The sequence below is a fragment of the Corythoichthys intestinalis genome, chromosome 7 (assembly GCF_030265065.1).
Source record: "Corythoichthys intestinalis isolate RoL2023-P3 chromosome 7, ASM3026506v1, whole genome shotgun sequence".
NCBI lineage: Eukaryota > Metazoa > Chordata > Actinopteri > Syngnathiformes > Syngnathidae > Corythoichthys > Corythoichthys intestinalis.
Window position 1 is genome coordinate 55,715,601 of NC_080401.1, and position 23,583 is coordinate 55,739,183.

Here is a 23,583-nt window from a genome sequence, read left to right on the forward strand (position 1 = left end):
AACAGACACGATTTATGTGATTTCGACTGATTTTTTTCCCCTTTTTTTTCAGTCGAGTAACAGTGTCGCGTCCGCCGTTTTATCGCTAATCGCGCACTTTTAATTTATTTATATATTTTTTTACTTTATTTTATTAATAGGACGTAAAATACATGTTTTTGGATACTTTTTTTTTTTTTTACGAGGGTGTTTAGATGTACTTAAAAGGTCATTTTGAATTACACGGAAATCCGGGTTCCATCGCCAGCGCAGGAACGGAGATCGTTCGTAAACCGGGGACTAAGATTTTATTGTAAAAGCGTTGTAGTACTCTGCAGTACAGTACTTTGTTAGTTCCTACCACCGAATTTAAAAGTAGTCTATAATTCAATTTGAGAAACAAACTTTATTCTAAAGTAAAACCTACTTTTTCTTCAAACTTACATGTTTACAAACATCTGCTTCTAAAAACAATTGACAAAAATTCACAGACGTATGCAATGCTGGTTACATCATCATGACAAAATAAGTAATGAAAACAACACAGGTTAAAATGTAAAAATGGTATAGCTTTTTTTAACCAGAGGCTTTAAGGGGGAAAAAATTCATATATTTTTATCAGTTTACTACTTTTTTTTTTTTTTATATATTATTGCAAATTATTTATTTTAGTGTATAATTTTTTTCTGATTGGGGGAAAAAAAATGTCAATATATTATGTTTCTTAGCGAACTTTTGTTAAAAAAAAAAAACACAAAAAAACTAATATTAAAAAAATTATAAAATTTATTAAATATTCAAAACTCTTACCTATAAGTGTAGCAACAAATAATAACAAATAATGTCTTTTAAATACAAGTTATAACGGGACGTAGCTACACGCTCGTTTTGGCTCCAATGTGTGACGTACTGAGGCTAATTCGCCGGATTGTCTACCCCTATTTACCCACGAAGAAGAATCGCACTGCTGTGACGTCACGACAGCGACTTTCTGCAACAAGCTAACATCTGAGAATACAAATCAATAACAGTTATTTGCATTCACTTTTGGCCACATTTTCTTCACGTCCTCTTCAACTTCACGTTTAATGGACACGCCTTGGTGGACTTTAAACTTCCGGTTGTGTCCAAAATTTGCCGTTTGTGAACAGAAATGCGAGCGGACTCGTAAAATTGACGCTAGCATGAATAGCATAGACGCTAAATAAAGCCATAATCGAATTTGTATCAAGTCATGGTGCCAAGCGGAAGATTTTAACCTCTAATTCTGGGGGCGGAATCCTTTAATTTGTCTTACGTGGGTTGACGTCGCCTGGTCGGTGAGTAGTCAGCGGCAGCGGACCGGACAAGGGGCTCGGTGGCGATGTTCGTCTCGGTTGCTTGATGGGGCTTTCGAGGGTCATGATGCCGCAGAAGTTGCAGCTATTAGCCGTTCTGACGTTCGCCGTCACCATGCTTTTCATCGAGAACCAGATCCAAAGACTGGAAGAGTCCAGATCCAAGCTGGGTAAGATAGCAGTTTTTGGAAAATACCGCATAAATGGTACTCAATCTGTAAAACCTTCCTTTAAATGTTTCTAAGACCACAGTGTGTCCTAATGTTTTAAAAAATATAGTTATTACATTTACATTAAAGCTATGAGATACATCTTTAAATGATATTTTGTTGAGTATATCGTTGTAGTCTGTTTAATTAGTTTGTACCTTGGAACTGCATTCTCTATAAAGACTTTTTATACATTGTTGGTACATTACAACAACAACTCAACCCTTTTTCAGGTAAGTGACAGTTTTTGGTATTTGATTTAGTGCTGTAACGATTAATCGATTAACTCGAGTAATTCGATTAGAAAAAGCCTTCAAATTAAATTTTCCTGCAATGCGTATTTATTTAAAGTGGTGTTGTAATGGTTTGTTTTTGAAAGTGTTTGCGTTTAGTTTTTTTTTTTTTTTTTTTGAGTGGATTAACTGCCCTCTAGTGGCGACAATGAATATGACGTAACTCATTTCACATGGCCGAATCCAGCTGCTCCCTGTTAAGATCAACATAAGCTAAGTTTTTGTTTGCGCTGTTTTTTTTTAATGCATTCGTAATTTAGTTTATAGGTTTATTTAGACGTTTTTTTTGTTGTTGTTGGAATGTGTTTGAACCGTTTGTTTAGAGCATTGTTAAAAAAAAATAAAATAAAAAAAAGGCATTTTATAGCATTTAAGCTAGTGGACTTTAACCATTTGTTCTTTGTTTGCATTTAAAGCTTCATTTATTCATTTTTTTATACAGTTTGAGGCTCAGCTAAGGTATTTTATGTTTTTTATGTTCCGTTTCAGATGACTCGTTTATTCAAACTAACTAGTTCATCGATCAATCGACTACTAAAATAATCGATAGCTGCAGCCCTAATTTTATTGATTTTTTTTTTTTTTTTTTTAAATGAATAAAATTAGAAATGATTTGAACCTCAATGACAGGCAATTAAATTCAATACAAACAGAATTATGGACCCTAAATAGTCATATTGATCACTAGTAAACAAAATAACAAAACAAAAACATCTTTAAGCACTAAAATTTTTTGGGAAAAAACATATTTTAAATGGAGTTTAAATATAATAGCAGTTTTATCTTTTTGTTTTAAGCTATTTATAATAACAGAATTCACAGGTCCCCCCACCCCCTTTTTTTAATTAAAAAGATGCAAAAACAAAATATAAAAATGAAAAATTATGAAAGTAATTTGTCGCCCTTCCCCGTCAAGTTAAATTGAACGTCTAGCGCCGTTAATGGCAACCACTGAGTTGAGTAACAATTGTATATAACTTTTTTTTTTTTTTTTTTAAGTTTGTATGGTTTACATTTGTTTTTTCTTGATGTTTAGGAGTTAACAACATTTATGTTTTGCTGTTAGGTAGTGCTGCAACGATTACTCGATTTAAATCGAATCATTCGATTAGAAAAAAGCTTCGAAGTCAATCTTGCTGTGGTATTTAGTTTTATGGATTTGGGACGATACACTGCACTCCGGTGGAAACGGTGAGTATTACATAATTCCTGTCTAGCTGAAGAGCAGCTGCTCCCTGTTAAGGTTAACGTAAGGCTGTAAGTTTTTGTTTGAGCTAACATGTTTGTTTATGCATTCGTAATTTAGTTAAGGGGTCTATTTTGCAGTTTTTGGTGGAAATATGTCTTTGAACTATTTGTTGAGGTAATTGTTAAAAAGAAAAACCTCAACATTTTATAGCATTTAAGCTAGCGGGCATTTGCTATTCAAGTTAGGTTAATTTGATGTACTAAATTCACATATTAATTTGGCTAATTAGACATTTAAACTCCAAATGTTTTGTGTTAAATCTTACGTTGTCAAAATGTGTCTTTTTGCTCATAGTTTTCCATGTATTTGTGTTACAGCTTTATAAAAAATAAATAACGTCACATTTAGTGAGGACATAACAGGTGAATTTTAAATGACTGATAAGCATAAAAAGTAGCAAATCAATACATTGTTAATTTTTCGTTCATTGCCAGAGTTTTCATTTAAATACTTTTTTTGTACTCAGATCCTCATTTATTTTTTTAATGCCGTTTTACTGTTTCAGTGCCATTGAAGGCGCTAGACGTCCAATTCATTTCGACTGGGAGAGGCTGGCAATCGTTATAAATGGATTGGACGTTTTGCGCCGTCAATGGCAGCCAAAGTGTTTACTAATGGTTAATTAGACTTTGTCCAGGAACATGATCAAGTGCCCACTTATCAGGAAGTAAACACCCACGGATCAGGATTAAATTGTTGACAAGTAATCATTTAACGTGCTTATAGTGGCTGACATGTCACCCAATGACGTAAACGTACGTTGATCTCCCAGAGCGCGCCATGGCCAGACGCGAGCTGTCTGAAGTGGAGGCAGCGGAGCTTCCGCAGCGACACCGTGGCGAAGAAGACGACGACGACACGGTGATCATCTATAACCGGGTTCCCAAGACAGCCAGCACGTCCTTCACCAACATCGCGTACGATTTGTGCGCTAAGAATCGCTTCCACGTGCTGCACATCAACACCACCAAGAACAATCCCGTCATGTCCATACAGGACCAGGTGCGATGAGATGACGCTCGGGCAACAGTTCTCAAAAACTGAAGCGATTTTTGTCTTTTTGTACGCAGATGCGTTTCGTTCACAACGTCACCTCCTGGAGAGCGAGGAAGCCCGGTTTCTACCACGGCCACGTGGCCTACCTGGACTTTTCGAAGTGAGAATGGCCGCCTTCTGTCGCGAACGATAGTCGACTATTTTGATCGTCATCTAATTAATTACATTATTGTTGACCTAAAAATGGTCCAAATTTTATTTTTTGTAACTTAAAAAAACAGTAAAATGCACTTTTTATAAGAAATGTTATTTTTCTCATTTAAAAAAAGTTTTTAATAAGAAAAAATTGAAATATTTGTTTTATTAAATGTTTCATTTGTATTCATTTTTTGAATTAAAAAACTACATATTTCCATTCTCATTGAGAAAGTATTGTCATTTTAATTAAAAAAAAAAAAAGTTTAATTTTTACTTAATCTCTTTGTATTATATTTTTTTGTCATGAATTTAAAATATTTGTATTTTTAAATTCACTTGATCATTAAATTTAAATATTTTTCATTTCTAAATAAAAAATAGTAAATATTCCCTCATTAAAGCAATATATCTTTTTTTACTTTTTACAGAAAAAAATCAATTTTTTTTATTCTCTATGTTAGGTATTTAAAAATAAAGAAAGATGGGGGAAAAGTATTCTTTATTTTTAAATTTTTCATTTTCGTGAACCTATTTATAAATAAAACAAAATTATTAAGTACATTTACATATATATTAAAAATCTCATTTTAAAAAAATGTTATAAAAACAAAGTTAAATTATCTTGTTATATTTTAAAACATTTTAATATTAAAGTATTTACAGATATTTTATCTTAAGAAAACCAAAAGAGGGGAAAAAAATAGATTTCTTTTAATTTGTATTTTTTGTTTTATTAGATAACAAAAAAAAATTGGAATAAACAGTAAATATTTTCTGGTTGCTCCATCCATCCATTATCTTCCGCTTGCTCCGGGGTCGGGTTGCCTGACCCTGATATTTATAACTATCTTGTCCACACAAAATCAGCCTATTCTCACGAAAGTTTGAAAAACTTTAAGAGCTTGGAGGCTTATAAATGCTACGTTGCTGGTTGGGTGAAACAGGTCCTCGTACGCGAAAATTCGGCAGGAATCTTGTGCTCGGGAGGGTGAGTTACGAAATTTTCAATTCAAAATCTTTTGTTCTTGCTAACATCCACTGTCAACTCTGTCATTTGTCAATGGAGCTAGGGCTTTTAATGTTTATATGGTTTAGCGATAGCACTCTTACTACATACATATATAATATGTAATAAATATGAAGTGCGATAGCACTACTCCAGATTGTCCCTAGTTGAATTTATTTTTGGGCTTTTGACCTCAATAGTGAAATTGTAAATAATTGTATGACAACTGTCTTATTATCCACTTATAATTATATATTTTCAGGGAGTTAATTCACAATGTCTGAGTGTATGTTGTCGGCGATTAGCCTAGCAATGATCTTAATTGTGGTTGTCGGCCCAAAACCCTCTAAATATATATTAAATGCATCTTACCAGATATAAAATGACTACTACATAATCTGTGGTAGTCGTTTGGAGCCCAGTTTTCTCGTCGAATTGCAGCAGTCAATCTCGCTCTCCTCTCCGGGTCTCTCGGAATAAGGTAAAACTTCAAGTCTCCGTCTATCTTCTCTGTTTTTGCAACCGACCGCCACACACAACTTCACCATTTTGATTATTAATGTTAACGAGCAGAAAAACACACCATAATAGGAGGCATTTACGAAGCGCTAATGCATTAACATGACGAGTATACGGACAACATGGCGCAGGGGCGTGGCTGTGACGTCACGTGAGTAGGGTCTATACACAGTGTTAATGCACTGCTTTCCTCTCTTCGGACACCGGATGGTGGACCAGAATTTCCTCGAAGTCGTTTTCCACGGCCTCGCCAAATTCCACCTATGAAAAAAAAATAAAATTCTGGTTGCTGTTTTTTTATTTTTTATTTTTTATTTTTTATTTTTATTTTTTGGGTAAAATTCATTCTCAGTGAAAGCAGATGATTCTTTTTGTATTTTACTTAAGCCTGACAGGATTTAGACATATGCCTATTAGGCTACGTTCGTACTACAGGTCTTAATGCACGAATCCGATTTTTCGTGTTTTTCCGACTCGAGTGAGGCATTAACTTGACGGTCTGAACGTGACAAGTCGCATAGAGCTGGACCATTTCAAATCCGATCTGGGTCACTTTCGTATGTGGTTCAAATCCGATCTGGGCCACATTTTTCCAGACTGTCGCGGCGGTCTGTAGTGTCCAGTCTCTAAAGCCGGAATTCATGCAGCAATTACGTCATCAAAAAGCGAGAGAGACGCCACGGTAGCGGTGCAGCTGTGTGTTATTAGCGCCTAGCTTGCCTTGAACACAGCTTTTTAGGAAGGGTCGGACTTGACAACAGTCATAAAAAAAATAAAAATGGGTTGAGGATAAGCCTGAGAATGATCGGTTTTCTGTCTGCTCCATATAAGCAATATTTCAACATTGCTTACACGGCCGAGAGTCGGGGCAAACTGCGCGTATGTGTGTGCGACATGCACGGACAGTGCGTGCGTGCTATCGATCCATACACTTTGAATATAAACCTAAACTGGGATTATTTATGTCTGTTATTTGTGTCCTCTTTTTAAAAAGCAAAATATGATATCCCTTGAATGACGGATGATGTACAGTATGTCATTTGTTTTGATGCTTCTGCGCATGCGGGTCGTCTTGCTCAGCGCTGGTCTCAGTGGACAACGGCAGTCTGAACGGGCACGCCAAAAAAACAGATACACAAAAAATCTGATTCGTGCATTAAGACCTGTAGTATGAACGTAGCCTTAGTCAACTCATTGCAAAAATAATCAGTGTACTCATGTTTTGGCAGCCCTACTTTTTACACACTTAAATTCGTCATGATAGTCTGGTTCTGTGCTCAGGTACGGCATCACGGGCAAACCCCTGTACATCAATGTAGTGCGAGACCCTATAGAGCGACTGGTGTCCTACTACTACTTCCTGCGCTTCGGAGACGACTACCGGCCCGGGTTGCGGCGGAGGAAGCAAGGCGACAAAAAGGTGCGAATCAGCAAGCTGAAATGTTGCAATAGCCTCGTTGAAATCCTCTGGGTTTTTTTTTTTTTTTTTTTTTTCCAGACCTTCGATGAGTGCGTGTCGTCTGGTGGCTCTGACTGCGCTCCGGAGAAACTCTGGCTGCAGATTCCCTTCTTTTGTGGGCACCATTCGGAATGTTGGTGAGTACCAAACAGCTTTCAGATGATAAGATGTTTGTAGCTGTTAAGAAAATCCCGCAAAAAAGAAAGACACTTTTTCAAAAGCCTTACTAAAATCAAAGATGGTGACACTGACAATTGGGGGGCGGGCAGCACGTCACATGAGTGACACAACTACGATGCAGGCTAACTACACATACAAATGTTTGGCATTGTGAACATTAATTTCATTTGTCTTATCATTTTTTAGTCCCTCAAGACACATTTTAGCTCGTTATCGTCTTGAAAAAAAGTTTTCTTTGACAAAATATTTTTGTATCGTCGTCATTGACGAAAACAACACTGGTTGCCGCCAGCGGTGTGCCGATACATCGATTATTAGATTCGGGATTTGACACGTGATGATTCGATTGTGATTCATAAATGTTCAAAAACGATGATTTTCCCTAATAACTTAATGACAGCCGCTGCTAGATGAACGAAATTCAAGTCATGTCTGCTGCACGAACACCAAGACCACTGATCATCTCCCTCGATCTGGGGCTCCATGCAAGATCTCACCCCGTGGCATCAAAATGATAACAAGAACGGTGAGCAAAAATCCCAGAACCACACGGGGGGACCTAGTGAATGACCTACAGAGATCTGGGACCACAGTAACAAAGGCTACTATCAGTAACACAATGCGCTGCCAGGGACTCAAATCCTGCACTGCCAGACGTGTCCCCCTGCTGAAAAAAGTACACGTCCAGGCCCGTTTGCGGTTCGCTAGAGAGCATTTGAATGATCCAGAAGAGGACTGGGAGAATGTGTTATGGTCAGATGAAACCAAAATAGAACTTTTTGGTAGAAACACAGGTTCTCGTGTTTGGAGGAGAAAGAATACTGAATTGCATCTGAAGAACACCATACCCACTGTGAAGCACAGGCGTGGAAACATCATGCTTTGGGGCTGTTTTTCTGCAAAAGGACCAGAACGACTGATCTGTGTAAAAGAAAGAATGAATGGGGCCATGTATGGAGAGATTTTGAGTGAAAATCTCCTTCCATCAGCAAGGGCATTGAAGATGAGACGTGGCTGGGTCTTTCAGCATGACAATGATCCCAAACACACAGCCAGGGCAACAAAGGAGTGGCTTCGTAAGTGGCCTAACCAGTCTCCAGATCTCAATCCCATAGAAAATCTGTGGAGGGAGTTGAAAGTCCGTGTTGCTCAACGACAGCCCCAAAACATCACTGCTCGAAAGGAGATCTGCATGTAGGAATGGGCAAAAATACCAGCAACAGTGTGTGAAAAGCTTGTGAAGAGTTACAGAAAAAATTTGGCCTCCGTTATTGCCAACAAAGGGTACATAACAAAGTATTGAAATGAACTTTTGGTATTGATCAAATACTTATTTTCCAATATGATATGCAAATAAATTCTTTAAAAGTCAAACAATGTGATTTTCAGTTTTTTTTTTCCACATTCTGTCTCTCATGGTTGAGGTTTACCCATGTTGACATTTACAGGCCTCTCTAATATTTTCAAGTGGGAGAACTTGCACAATTAGTGGTTGACTAAATACTTATTTGCCCCACTATAAGTATAGTTTGCAAGCAGTCTATCATATCAACGGCTGCAGACTCTAAAAATAGCTCGCTAATTAAGAGGTTTTTGATTAATCCATTCTATCTGTGTAACACCTTTCAATGAAGCTATCCAATTTTAAGACATGAACACTTGCAGCATATATTTCTATTTTTTTTTCAGTATTTTTTAAATTTATGTCAATGAAACGTTTATGTAAAATGTACAGGAATGTGGGCAGTCAATGGGCGCTGGAGCAGGCCAAGTATAACCTGGTCAACGAATACCTGCTGGTGGGTGTAACCGAAGAGCTGGAGGACTTCATCATGATCCTGGAGGCCACGCTACCGCACTTCTTTAAGGGGGCCACTGACCTCTACAAGAATGGTACTGCGGCGCAAAAGAGATCTATCGCCGTCAACGAATGAATGAGTCAATGTTGTATCGCCGCAGGCAAGAAGTCCCACCTACGCAAAACCACCGAGAAGAAGCCCCCAACCCGGGAAACGGTGAGCAAACTGCAGCAGTCCAAGATCTGGAAGATCGAGAACGAGTTCTACGAGTTTGCACTGGAGCAGTTCCAGTTCGTTCGAGCCCACGCCGTCCGGGAGAAGGACGGCGAGCTGGTCGTTCTGGCGCAGAGCTTCTTCTACGAGAAGATCTACCCCAAAGCCAACTGAGGAACGCCGGCGGGAACCATTCACACATGCTGGATTTCATGATTGTTTACAGGTAACGGCCGTTTTTTTAAATGCCGGGACAAAACTGGACTGCAAAACAGAACGAAATGACTTTTAGAGCACCTTTGAAGTGACTGCTGATGAACTGACAAACTCACTGGTGAGTTATGGTGGTAATGGTCGTTAAACTCTGGACTAACACATTGAATATCAGAGTAGTAAGCTCACATAGAACCACACAAATATAGAAGATGTTGGCATAAGTCATGGGACACATCTCATTGGGTATGTTTACATAGACGACATTTCTTCAATCAGTGTTCGGATTGAAATTATAATTAGATGCAATGTGTTCATGGACACTAAAAAATATTGGTCTGGTTAGATCTTGCGTGTTCTGCTTAAGAATGTCAGTCGGAACAAATTATTTTGAAGTTTTTAAAGAAGATCGTCAATTTGGTTGGGAGGAGACTGAGATCACAGCAAAGACACCCATTTGGCTGTCAAGCGTAACCCCTCAGCTTTCAAAATCCGTTGTTTTTTTTGTTTTTTTTCGATAACACAAAACATTTAGGAGTTACGGCAGTTCAAAGTACGCATGCAGAAATATGTCACCGGCAACACATCCGTCTTTGAAGGGTTCAACAATATATGATCAAATTGATTTTATGTATAACACATACCACTACTGCTATAAATATTATGTTGTTGAATATTAATGGAAAGCGAGAGCAAGAGACAGAGCGAATGTGTATGACTTGTATCATTATTTACACATTATACACACACACCCTCTCTCAACACAGAAAGTTGCCAGAGAGAAATGACACAACAGGCTGTATTATCAAAATGTTATTTTGAACAGATGTTTACAAAGGCGGAAGACTTTACAAAAGTAGGCTAATTGTACAGAGGAAACTAGTTAGCCATCTTGGCATGCCAACTATCCACATTATCTGCCGAGTTAACAAGCTTACGTTATAGTACTTGTTTTACTATCACTAGACACAATCAACCAGCTGGGGTAAGCTCTTGTAGCTGGTGGGAAACACTTATGACTGCGTTGAATTACCTTGAATTTTGTGTAAAGTGACAGATGATGGTCACGAACATGTGAAATCACGTTGAAGGTCCTGCTGTCCTTCCTCCTCTAAGGCGCGGCCGTCTGTTTTCTGAGGGGGGGACAGAGCAACAAATGGAGGGGGAGGGGTGAGCGCTGCCATAAAAAAATGTCTAAAACCGGTAGAGCTGAAACGAATACTCGAGTAACTCGAGTTTAAAAACTGGTCTGAGTAATTTTATTCATCTCGAGTAATCGTTTATTTTGACAGCTCTAAACATCACGTTTTGCTCAGACTACTTTTAATGCGGGACAACGCGCTGATGTCACGTGCGTAGAGGAAGAAGCAAAAAAACAAAACAAAAAAACTTACTGCAACCGACAGCCGCTACAAACTACGCCGACGTTGCTAAATACTAGCCCGCACGATGCTACGTTGGTAGCAGGTAGCGTCTGATGAGTCTCATAGAGATCACATGTATGTTGAACTAGATGCGAAATGACAGACTCGGCCGCGTCTGGGCAGCGTTAGTAAACAGCCGCCATCTTAAAGCAGTAGAGCGCTAATAAAGAACACTAATAAATAAAGATTAACGTTACTGTGTCTGGCTCACGTAACGTTAGCCCTGCGGAGGGCTAGGTTTCTATTAATTATGACCACTGTCGATGTGTGGCTAACGTGTCTTACATACAGGCTTTAACATAACATAGCGTTGTGGAGTGATGAGGGTGTAAAATAAAAACTCAATAATGCTAACTATCAATTTTAGCTCAGTAGTCATTGCTGGATAAAACACCAAGTAGCTCTGGTCCCTAATGTGCTCCAATACAGCCTGTATCATACATTTATTTTGAACACTGCAAAAACTCAAAATCCTATCAGGACTTACAGTTTAGACTAACTTAAAACTTAACTAGAACTTAAAAATGGCTTGACACAAATAGAAATTCAATTGAAACACGTGGGAAAAAATCCTAACTTTGATGTGATGTGTGTTATCAAGCGTAACGGCATTTTTAGGTACATATATAATTTTTTTTAATAAGATCTAAAGGTTTTTTGAGTGAAAGCAGTGAATGTCTTTTTTTTTTTATTCTAGTAACATCTGAGATGCAATTGTGGGCTGTTTTCAACAATATACATCGAAAATAAAGACATTGATTGACTGAAAATGGTTCAAGATCAGATGAAATGTCTTGTTTTCTCATGTATATTTATAATTGCTCTAAACCTTAAAATATTTGTTTTATCCTATTACTCGATTAATCGATATAATTTTCAGTCGATTACTCGATTACTAAAATAGCTGCAGCCTTAAAAGCCGGACTATAGTATGACAGAAAATTTTTGTGTTTTTGAAACCATGGCGTTTTCATACCACAGTAAACCTTGGAACCGGTAACCGGCACATGCCTATTTGCGACTAGGGCCTCCTAGTTCAAGTGGCGTTCCGATAATTTTTTTCCTGGTCGGAGGTTAGAAAACTCCAACTTCCCACCTTCCTCAAATGCAGCATCAGTCTACGTTTTTTGACTGAAGAACTGCAACATTCTGAAATGTGCATGTGAAAACAAGGAAATTGGCAAATGAGAGTTTCCACAAATTCCCTGTAAAGGACGAGGAACAATACAAACTGTTAATACTTGCTGCTGGCTACGACACAAACACACCAGTGGAAAACATATCGCTCCGCTCTGCAGCCTGTTACCTACAGAGCTGCTGGATTACGAATGTTGCTGTTTATACTGCATTTATTGACTGTTATTGTTATTAAAGTTATTGAATAAAAGTGTCTATGTAAACATACCTATTACTGGCTTTTAGGATTACTCTGTCCTAATATTTTGTCTACATGTAATAAGATCATCGGCAGACATGGCGGTGTCCATCTCGTGTTGATTTTGATGGCGTAAGTACAGGGTTGTATAATGGATAGTGCCTTTTCATGAGCATTATGTGAAGAATACAATTGACATGTATTCATTCTGTCGGCACTCGAAAATAACACTTGTTTTTTTTTTTTTTTTGTATTTCAAAAGGTCCAATTTCAGTTCAGACATAAATGACTACCCTAAATGTTGTCTTGGATGTTTTTATTAAACTGCTAAAGCGTGGAAGGACACGAGGCAGATTTTTCAATGCATTTTTACATTTTGTACTATTACATAATCAAAAACAGGATTAGAAGATGCAGTTGGAATCATAAAGCCAAGGGGGAAAATAATAAAAGTACTTTAAGAAAACTGTTATCAAGATAAAAAAGTATGTTATTAATTAAAAATAGAATTATTAGCATTTAGTTAAAGGGAACCTCGGACTTAAAGACTTGTAGGCCTAATAAGCCACAATTGTTCTTTTTTACTCAAATATGTTAATAGAAACATATATTATTGCCATTGATTTGAAAATCTATGATATTTAGTACGGTACATGTTTTGACCTGCGGAGGGCGCCATGTTTTACGCTCGCAGTGCACGCTGGGGGTGATGACGCGGTTAGGCTGGACTGGGAGAAAAGCTGTAATAGCTAGCAAGCGAAGCTAGTATGACGACTGGCATGATTTTGTCACATTCTGCTGCTGGTTAGATTGTTTTGTTACAGAACTGTGGGATGAGTTCCCAACGTTGTACTTGCGTCCAATTACAGCTCATCAGCAGTGATTTTAGACCGATCCTAGGTGGCTTGCCAATATATTGACTTGCTGCCATTTAGCAGTTAGTATATCTCTTTGTTGCTAGTTGCATCAAAGTCTTGTTTTTTTTCCCGTTTGTCTTCCTCTCACCGTGGTTTTCCCTCAGGTTTTTTTTTTTTTTTTTAAATTGATCCCGACCTACTGTCACGGACCCTTTTTGTGTCTCCCGTTTCAGAATCGCTATGTTATTGTTGTCCGCTTGCTGTGAAGTGAGCCGCGTTTTCTAATTCCATGGTCAAGCTAGCCGCGCTTTCTTTTCAGTTGTGTTTCCCTTTCAGGTTTTACCGCACTGACAGGCAACACACGTTGGTTGCAATTGCTTTATAGGGAAAATCATGACTCTCATCATGTGGTGTAGTCCTGTGGTCCAAGCGCTCGTCTGTTGCGCGGCTTACACGTGTTCGAAACCTGGAGGACTTGATTTAATTGCTTTTGCTGCGCGTTTTGTGAAATATCGCCAGCGCTTTCCTGCTCATCAGTGTTCCGCTCTGGTTCAAATTGGAAGAGCAGAACCGACAACGTGTTTATGTAGCTAACGAGTGACACTGTGGAAGTACGTAAGTAAGTAAGTTTCTGTTGTGCAGTGTTTCCTGCCACACTTTTTCCTTCCCACTGAGGTGCCTTGATACAGCACTCTGGGAACAGCCTATTCGCTCAGAAATGTCTTTCTGTGTCTTAGCCTCTTGCTTGAGGGTGTCATTGATGGCCTTCTGGACAGCAATCAGGTCGGCAGTCTTGCCCATGATTGTGGTTTTGAGTAATGAACCAGGCTGGGAGTTTTTAAAAGCCTCAGGAATCTTTCGCAGGGGTTTTGAGTTAATTAGTTGATTCAGATGATTCGGTTAGTAGCTTCTTTACAGTACCTTTTCATGATATGCTAATTTTTTGAGATAGGGATTTTTGTTTTTTCTTTTTTGCCAAAATCATCAATGTTAAAACATAAAAGGCTTGAACTACTTCAGTTGTATGTAATGAATCTAAATATATGAAAGTCTAATGTCTATCAGTACATCACAGAAAATAATGAACTTTTTTACAATATGCTAATTTTTTGAGAAGGACTCGTACATATTTTTAAATAATGCGAAGTCCACTGTAATATGAGAATGGTGTAGTATTTAATAATTTCATTAAAATGTGTTTTATGATCGGGATATTGTGATGCTATGACAACTAACTTTGAAAGGATGCGATTTCCTTTTTTTTTTTTTTTTTTTTTACTCCGATCTGATTTTGTTTGCAATATCTTTTGCTGATACCAATATTTTTAGACATTTAAAAATAAGTCCAAATAGCTCTATTAGTATCATGAGTTTTTAAAAGAGCAGTAGTCTCACTCAGCGGACTTATTTGACTCGTAGTTTAATTTACAGCAGCCAAAAAAACACTATAGTACTGAAAACACGCGACTACTGGATCGGAGCCGATCTTGTGATATAATCCAATACTGTCCAACCAATACTCCCACTATAGCTGTATACGGATACTGAGTTTCTAATGGGGACATCCCTTTGTGTGTGTGTGTGTGTTTGTGTGCATCAGAGGTTGCGCTAGACTTTTTCGTTGTCTGTCATTTTGACTGACAGGGTCATAAAAATCCGGTCATAATCTATTTTTACCAGTCACTTAAATTTTTAAAATGATGATAATGACATTGTGGTGACCCTTTGGCATAATTCACCTTCCGTACTTGTGTGTCCATTTGGCCGAGCGCGTTACTGGCTACGACACCGTCACGTGACAGAGACATTTAAGAACCGCGCTCGTTCTGGCGTGAATGGAGAGTTCACAGAGAGCAGCAGAGCTACAGCGGTTGGACACAGCAATTCGAGCTAACAAGACTTAACATTGCATACCGCTTCAAGTAGTGATGGCCAAATGAAGCCTCATGAAGCAATGAAGCTTTGCAGCCAATCGGTTTGCAAATGTAGCAAAGCTTCATTGTGCTTCATTTACCCTATGGCGCCATCAAGTGGTCTACAACAGGGGTCCCCAACCTATTCCACTAAGGCCCACTGTGGGTGCAGGATTTCATTCTTACCAACCAAGATGACAACACTTTTTCCCCAATCTGGTGTTTTACAAGTGCAATCAGTTGATTGCAGTCAGGTGTGGCTTGTTTTAGCAGAAGCCTCATTGGTTCAACTGCCTCTGCTGGATCAGCTAGAACAAAAACCAGGACCCACAGTGGGCCTTGAGGACTGCATTGGAGACCCCTGGTCTACAAGCCCAAGTGGTCAACATTTTTAAGAATTCAATGGTTATGTGATTATGACAAAGATATGAATGTGCTTATGTTAGTAATTTAGTATGTGAACAAAATACAACAAGTGCTAAGAATAATTTGTTATTCATTTTTGTTGAGAAATAATAGCTTTCCCACAGTGGCTGGCTTTAAACGGTTTCTTTTTTTGGACAATATTTCACCAGCTTTAGAAAATATTCTTTCACAAGGCACAGATGAAGCTGGGGTGCAGATAAATGTGAGTGCCAGTTTATATCAATTTGGGTAGGTATTCTTTTGTGCCTCCCAGTACACTAATGGATTGTTCATTCTGTTGATGTTTGGTTCAGATAGGTACACACACTCACATTTATATTAATGTAGTTCTTCTCCCTTACCTTATTGAAAGCAATCAAATGAAAATGTTCCCATACAGGGGAGGGTCGCTTTTTTTGCGCAGTTTCCATCGCAAGCAAAGGACAAGGCTCGAAAAAAGATTACACTGGTTGCACTGTTGCGCACAGATCATGTAACAAGTACAGGAGCCCAAAATGCACAAAATGCGAGATAACAGGCGATCGCCATTGCGTTTTGCAACCAATTTATACCGTAGTCTGTAGCCTACTGTGTTTGCAATGCGCGCCGAACGTCGGATCACTTCCGAAGCGTTCAACACAGTCAGCCGGCCGGCGAGGCTTCTCACGACATCATTTCCGGGTTCTGCCGAAATGACACGCGCCTCGCTACAAGCTTCGTGGAAACACCCCTCCCATTACTCGACACAAGCTTCGGAACCCCGGCCCATTTCGTCCCATCACCAGTATTTAGTTTTCATTCAAATTAATATTCTGTCCGAACAAGCTTAACAGAGAATCCACACCGTGCCATCACACATCAAGCAGATGAATATGTAACTTTTTCTCCGCAGTGACAAAAACAGCTGACTGTGGCCCAGGTAGGTATGGAACAATGAAATTAATAGTTCACCTGCTGTGGCCTGAACGCAGTCTTCCTCATGGTGCGCATGGACTTGAATTGCGTGCCCGCTTGTGCAGTCCCTGTTTTTTCACCTCTTTTATCAACACCATAGTCGTTTTGGGGCTTTTTGAAGAAACTTCGGACACTCAGTTGCCCTGACATTTTTCAGAGTAAAGCCAACGACGTCATGCATCAAGAGAGACAATAGCTAATTAATATGCTCACTCGCCACCCTGTGGTCTGGGGTGTGAATTGCAACCTGTCAAAATGACTGATGGACTTCAGTTTTTTCCGTCACCGTTTTAAAAAATCGGTCAACGACGGAAAATATTCGGTTAACGCGACCCCTGGTGTGCATATACTATATATATATATTTATATATTTTAGGGCTGTCAAACGATTAAAATTTTTAATCGAGTTAATTACAGCTTTAAAATTAATTAATCGTAATTAATCGCAATCCAAACCATCACTAAAATATGCCATATTTTTCTGTAAATTATTGTTTAAATGGAAAAATAAGACACACGACGGATATATACATACAACATACTGTACATAAGTACTGTATTTGTTTATTGTAACAATAAATCCACAAATGGCATTAACATTCTTTCTGTTAAAGTGATCCAAGGATCGAAAGACTTGTAGTTCTTAAACGATAAATGTTATAATTATAAGTTATAGTAATTTTATATTAAAACCCCTCTTCATGTTTTTGTTTTAATAAAATTTGTAAAATTTTCAATCAAAAGTAGAGTTAATATAATAATAAGAGGGAAAAAAAATAAAATAATAAAAATAGAGTGACCAAAGTCTTAAGTTTTACGTGTATTTTGCATAGCTATTTTGATATGGAATGCCAGTTCATTTTTCATTGTTGTTTAACTGTGTGTCAGAATAGGGCCTCATTACTATAGACTGAAGTGCTTTTCTTTTTGTGAACATTATTTTTTTGGGGAGAGATAGAAATATTATTTTTGTTGTGCTTTCACTAAACGATACTTACAGTGGGGAGAACAAGTATTTGATACACTGGCAGTGTATCAAATACTTGTTCTCCCCACTGTATGTTTGTTGTGAAGGAGTTGCCAATAAACCGCGCGGTCCAAAGAATGCCTGTGTCCACTCGCCTCTACTGTATAACATGTATTTGTACATATCTTACCCAAAATACAACAACAGACACATAATTGCCACTAAAAGAAAGAAAATTTACCGAAATATGTGTGGAGTACAAGTAGCAATTTGCATTGCATTGTGAATACAGCATAAACGTCTCACAACTACTAATTCTCCCACGTTTAGAAGAAATAACATGAGTATGGAACGGCGCTGCCCCCAAGCGGCCGGTGGCATTCTCTTCACTCTTAATGTCCATAAACGGCCTCATATGATGTAATATGCAATATGCGAGATGGTCATTTACCAAGCGCCAGCAGAGGGCGGCAAAACTCCATAACAACAAGTGAGCGTTTCAGTGTACTATCATTTAAATCTGTCTGAGCGGGACATCTGCGTTAATTGCGTCAAATATTTTAACGTGATTAATTAAAAAAAAATTAATTAACGCCTGCTAACGCGATAATTTTGACAGCCCTAATATATATATATATATATATATATATATATATATATATATATATATATATGCATATATATGCATGCATTTTTCCCCCAGGGCAATTGTGTATGTCAAGTTGTCAACTCATTAATTATTCAGATTTTACAACAACAACAACAAAAATACCGCACGGTTTTGGGTGTGAACAAAAAACAAAAACATAGTCCAAAAAAAAAACGTCACGTTACCTGATATTCTACCCTTTTGTCTAAATGGTCAGGATTGAATCAGGATATGTAATACAAGTGTATTTACACAAGATGGCGACAGATTTCTAAGTATAAAAACACTGCTTTAAAATATATTGACTTTATTCTTGTAATATTTTTACTTAATTAAAAAAAAAAAAAAACTTACATATGTGTGTGTATATATTAGGGGTGTGACAATTTATCATCGTCATCACGGCTCTTGCCTGGTTTCCCGTCCCATTGCGTTAAGCTGACCTGGTAAGCTATGCTCCTCCAGTACAACCCCTAGAAAAAAGTATGGAATCACCAGTCTCGGACGAGCACTCATTTTATCATGTAGAACAAACTCAGATAAAAAGCTTGAAAAAAACAATTATTTAGTTCAAAAGTGCAACTCTTTAGCATTCAGAAACACTAAAAGAAATGAATAAAAAACATTGTGGTGTTCAGTAAATGTTACTTTTATAGAGCAAGTGCAGGGAAAAATATATGGAATCACTCCATTTCTGAGGGGGAAAAAATATGGAATCAGGAGAAACAAACAAAGAAATAACAATCAAAACACAGCTCTAGTATTTAGTAGCACCACCTCTGGCTCTTATGACAGGTTGCAGTCTCTGAGGCATGGATTTGAGTATTCTTCAATTTGGTGCCAACTCTCTGATTGCAGTTGCCAGATCATCCTTGCAGGTCAGCACCTTGCTGTGTTTGTGGACCTTTTTTTTTTTCCCAATTTCCACCACAGGTTTTCAAAAGGGTTGAGATCTGGGCTTTTTGCAGGCCATGACATTGACTGGATGAGTCTTTCTCCAAGGAATGCTTTAAGTTTTAGCTCTGTGGCATGTCATCTTGGAAATTGACAAACATATTTTCAATTGAAGGGATAAGAAATCTTTCTAAATTTTCAATGTAAACTTGTGGATTTATTGAAGATTTAACCACAGCCATCTCCCCAGTGCCCTTGTCTGACATGCAGCCCCATATCATCAAGGACTGAGGGAATTTTGATGTTTTCTTCAGGCAGTCATCTTTGTAAATCTCACTGGAACAGCACCAAACAAAAGTTCCAGCATCATCACCTTGTCCAATGCAGATTCTTGACTCTTGACAAGTTGGAGATTTGCTTTGTTTTTCTCATGGAACCTGCAGATGCATATTGCATATGTTGACTTGCATCCATCATTTTTTTTTTCAAAAAGAATTGTCAACATTCTGAATTAGTCTCAAAATCATGAAATTTTAGGTGTATCAAATGTGATACGTTTGGCAATAAAGGGATATACAGTGGGGCAAATAAGTATTTAGTCAGCCACTAATTGTGCAAGTTCTCCCACTTGAAAATATTAGAGAGGCCTGTAATTGTCAACATGGATAAACCTTAACCATGAGAGACAGAATGTGGGGAAAAAAAACAGAAAATCACAGTTTGATTTTTAAAGAATTTATTTGCAAATCATGGTGGAAAATAAGTATTTGGTCAATACCAAAAGTTCATCTCAATATTTTGTTATGTACCCTTTGTTGGCAATGACGGAGGCCAAACGTTTTCTGTAACTCTTCACAAGCTTTTCACACACTGTTGCTGGTATTTTGGCCCATTCCTACATGCAGATCTCCTCTAGAGCAGTGATGTTTTGGGGCTGTCGTTGGGCAACACGGACTTTCAACTCCCTCCACAGATTTTCAATGGGGTTGAGATCTGGAGACTGACTAGGCCACTCCAGGACCTTGAAATGCCTCTTAAAAAGCCACTCCTTTGTTGCCCTGGCTGTGAGTTTGGGAGTTTGGGTCATGCTGCAAGACCCAGCCATGTCTCATCTTCAATGCCCTTGCTGATGGAAGGAGATTTTCACTCAAAATCTCTTGATACATGGCCCCATTCATTCTTTCCTTTACACAGTAAAGTCGTGCTGGTCCCTTTGCAGAAAAACAGCCCCAAAGCATGATGTTTCCACCCCCATGCTTCACAGTGGGTATGGTGCAATTCAGTATTCTTTTTCCTCCAAACACGAGAATCTGTGTTTCTACCAAAAAGTTCTATTTTTGTTTCATCTGACCATAACACATTCTCCCAGTCCTCTTCTGGATCATCCAAATGCTCTCTAGCGAACCACAGACGGGCCTGAACGTGTACTTTCTTCAGCAGGTGGACACATCTGGCAGTGCAGGATTTGAGTCCCTGGCGGCGCATTGTGTTACTAATAGTAGCCTGTGTTACTGTGGTCCCAGCTCTCTGTAGGTCATTTACTAGGTCCCCCCGTGTGGTTTTGGGATTTTTGCCCACCGTTCTTGTTATCATTTTGACGCCACGGGGTGAGATCTTGCATGGAGCCCCAGATTGAGGGAGATTATCAGTGGTCTTGTATGTCTTCCATTTCCTAATAATTGCTCCCACAGTTGATTTCTTTACACCAAGCGTTTTACCTATTGCAGATTCAGTTTTCCCAGCCTGGTGCAGGTCTACAATTTTGTCTCTGGTGTCCTTCGACAGCTCTTTGGTCTTGGTCATAGTGGAGTTTGGAGTGTGACTGATTGAGATTGTGGACAGGTGTTTTTATTTCGATAATGAGTTAAAACAGGTGCCATTAATACAGGTAACGAGTGGAGCCTCGTTAAAAGAAGTTAGACCTCTTTGACAGCCAGAAATCTTGCTTGTTTGTAGGTGACCAAATACTTATTTTCCACTCTAACTTGGAAATAAATTCTTTATAAATCAAACTGTGAGTTTCTGTTTTTATTTTCCACATTGTCTCTCATGGTTGAGCTTTACCCATGTTGACAATTACAGGCCTCTCTAATATTTTCAAGTAGGAGAACTTGCACAAGTGGTGGTTGACTAAATATTTATATGCCCCACTGTATATGTTTGTATAATCCCCACATCATGTTATAATTTCTGCCCCACCTCATGGCTTAACCACGACCATCTGAATATCAACAGTCATCAGGGTGCACTTACTTAACCAGCTCCAAACCTCCAAACACCTCTCACAGGACCATCCCCAAAAGTCTGCGAGCGCCACGTCCGATCGCCGAGTTTCACGCTCCATCGGTCCGTGGCGCTCATTTGCCGCTTTGAGTCTGCGGACACAAAAAAAAAGGAACGTCTGGGAGGGGGAAAAAATGGAACTCAATTAAGCTTTTTTTGCTGCGGGCGTATTGGAACGTTGTTTCATGAAGCAGATGAATACGCTCTGATAATGACTCCGTCTCAATTAGCGGGGGAAAAACTCCATTGATTGTGGCTGATGAGCTTGAAGGTTAATTGGGAACACAGCAAATTCAATCGTTTTGTTTTTTTAAACCTCTTCAGTCAACAAGTTTTCATGAAAAGAAAACCATAGCACTCCTTTTCAACACTTTCATGCACATCATAGGGTAAGGCCAATCAAAAGTAATCATTAATAATCTCTTACATCTCACTTTTTGTTAAATACATATGTAGATATACAGTATATTCTCTGCCACTAGAGGTCGCCATGACGCCAACCTTAAAATGCCATTCTTAACTCTGGTCTGAAAAGGTTCACCGAGTTCCCCCGAACGCACCTGAGCTCAGCCCAATGGAACACACTAATAGTGCATCAGAGCTACAAATGATGCCATTAAGCGCACTTGGACATAAATACCCTCACTTGGTCGCGGACAATTTGTTCCATCGCTTTTGCGTGTAATGACGCCGACACCGCCGCTGTAGGACTGAGAGAATGTTCTGTGACCAGACACTTTAAGAAATTGATATAAAATAAAGGTGAGATGCTTGCACTTGCGCTCAGTGCTTCCATTAGGCTTGATCTCGCTTTAAGGATCTTCTTTGTCAACACGAAGACTATCTGGAGCATATTAAACTGTGACTGAAGTTACCTAGGACATTTTGTGATATTTTTTTCCCTGTGTTATTGAGTACAGGTACAATTTTCCAGGTGGTATCAAAAAGCACACTGCGTCAAAATGGATTTTATGTCGATCAATGTCAATGGTGCCAATGACAGCTAAGCAAAATGGCATGTTAGTTCGATGTGGTTAATTTTAGTGCTGCAACGATTAATCGATTAAGTCGAGTAATTCGATTAAAAAAAATTTCGATTTAAATTTTGCTGCTTGGAGTATTCGTTTAATGCCGTACTGGACGCATGCTATTTTTAGACCGTGACGTCGCATTGTAAAGCGGAAGTAAAGTCGAAGTAGGACATTACAGACCCGCCCTCGCATAGACACAACGTAATTTGTAGAAATGCCGATCGATCGGGGTCCGATCACGTCATTTTCAAAGTATCGGAATCGGCAAAAAAATATCAGCCATGCCTTTTTTTTTAATATATATATATATTTTTTTATTAAATTGTTTTCTAATTGTATTTAATGTTACAGACATAATATGTTACACTCATCCAGAGTCTTTAGTTTAGGCTTAAGGTAGGGTTATCAACTTTATCCCGATAACGGTGGTAATTAATTTTTTAAAAAATGTATCATGTTAAAATTAGGGCTGTCAAAATTATCGCGTTAACGCGCAGTAATTAATTTTTTTAATTAATCACAAAATATTTGACGCAATTAACGCACATGTCCCGCTCAGAAAGTATTCTGCCTTTTGGTAAGTTTTAAAGCAAGGCTTTTTTTGCTGTCCAACAGCGAACTCTTGTGGTCGCTTTGCGACATGGTTTATTATTTTCTTCTTTTCTTTCTTCATTATAGCTGCACGACGTCTCGGGCTGATAATGTTGTGCTTATATGATCCTTGGACAAGATTTGTGCGTAAGTATGGTTGTTGTAAAGAATGTACATATTATGTTAGTAAGCGAAATGTTATATTTTTTGTATGAGACGCTTTTTTTTTTATGTTTAGTGAACCTGTATAGCGTGCTAAGCTAACGTTGTTGCTAATGCAATGCTTGTGTACTTTTATTTTGTAGTTTTACGACGGTCTAAAGAGGACAATGGTTTGAGGCCATTTTATTGATAAATCAGATGAAAAAGGAAGAAGTCTAATTATTAAGGCATCGTTCACTAGCTGTCTAGCTTTGGAAAAAGTAGACGCTTCGGAGTGAGGACAGCATAGACAGATTTAAATGACAGTGGAGTGAAATGCCCAGTACAGTCCTTATGTACCGTATGTTGAATGTATATATCCATCTTGTGTTTTATCTTTCCATTCCAACAATTTATTTTACAGAATATATATATAATTTACAGAAAAA

General features: G+C 38.3%; 1 protein-coding gene across 1 annotated transcript; it reads left to right on the top strand.

Moving 5' to 3' along the window:
• Positions 1 to 899: 899 nt before the first annotated feature.
• Positions 900 to 12,752, top strand: LOC130919445 (heparan sulfate 2-O-sulfotransferase 1-like). Its single transcript, XM_057842175.1, has 7 exons — positions 900 to 1,486; positions 3,840 to 4,069; positions 4,138 to 4,223; positions 7,068 to 7,206; positions 7,285 to 7,382; positions 9,161 to 9,318; positions 9,385 to 12,752. The coding sequence occupies exons 1-7, from the start codon at positions 1,363 to 1,365 to the stop codon at positions 9,609 to 9,611; spliced, it is 1,062 nt and encodes a 353-aa protein (XP_057698158.1). The 5' UTR covers positions 900 to 1,362; the 3' UTR covers positions 9,612 to 12,752.
• Positions 12,753 to 23,583: the final 10,831 nt, after the last annotated feature.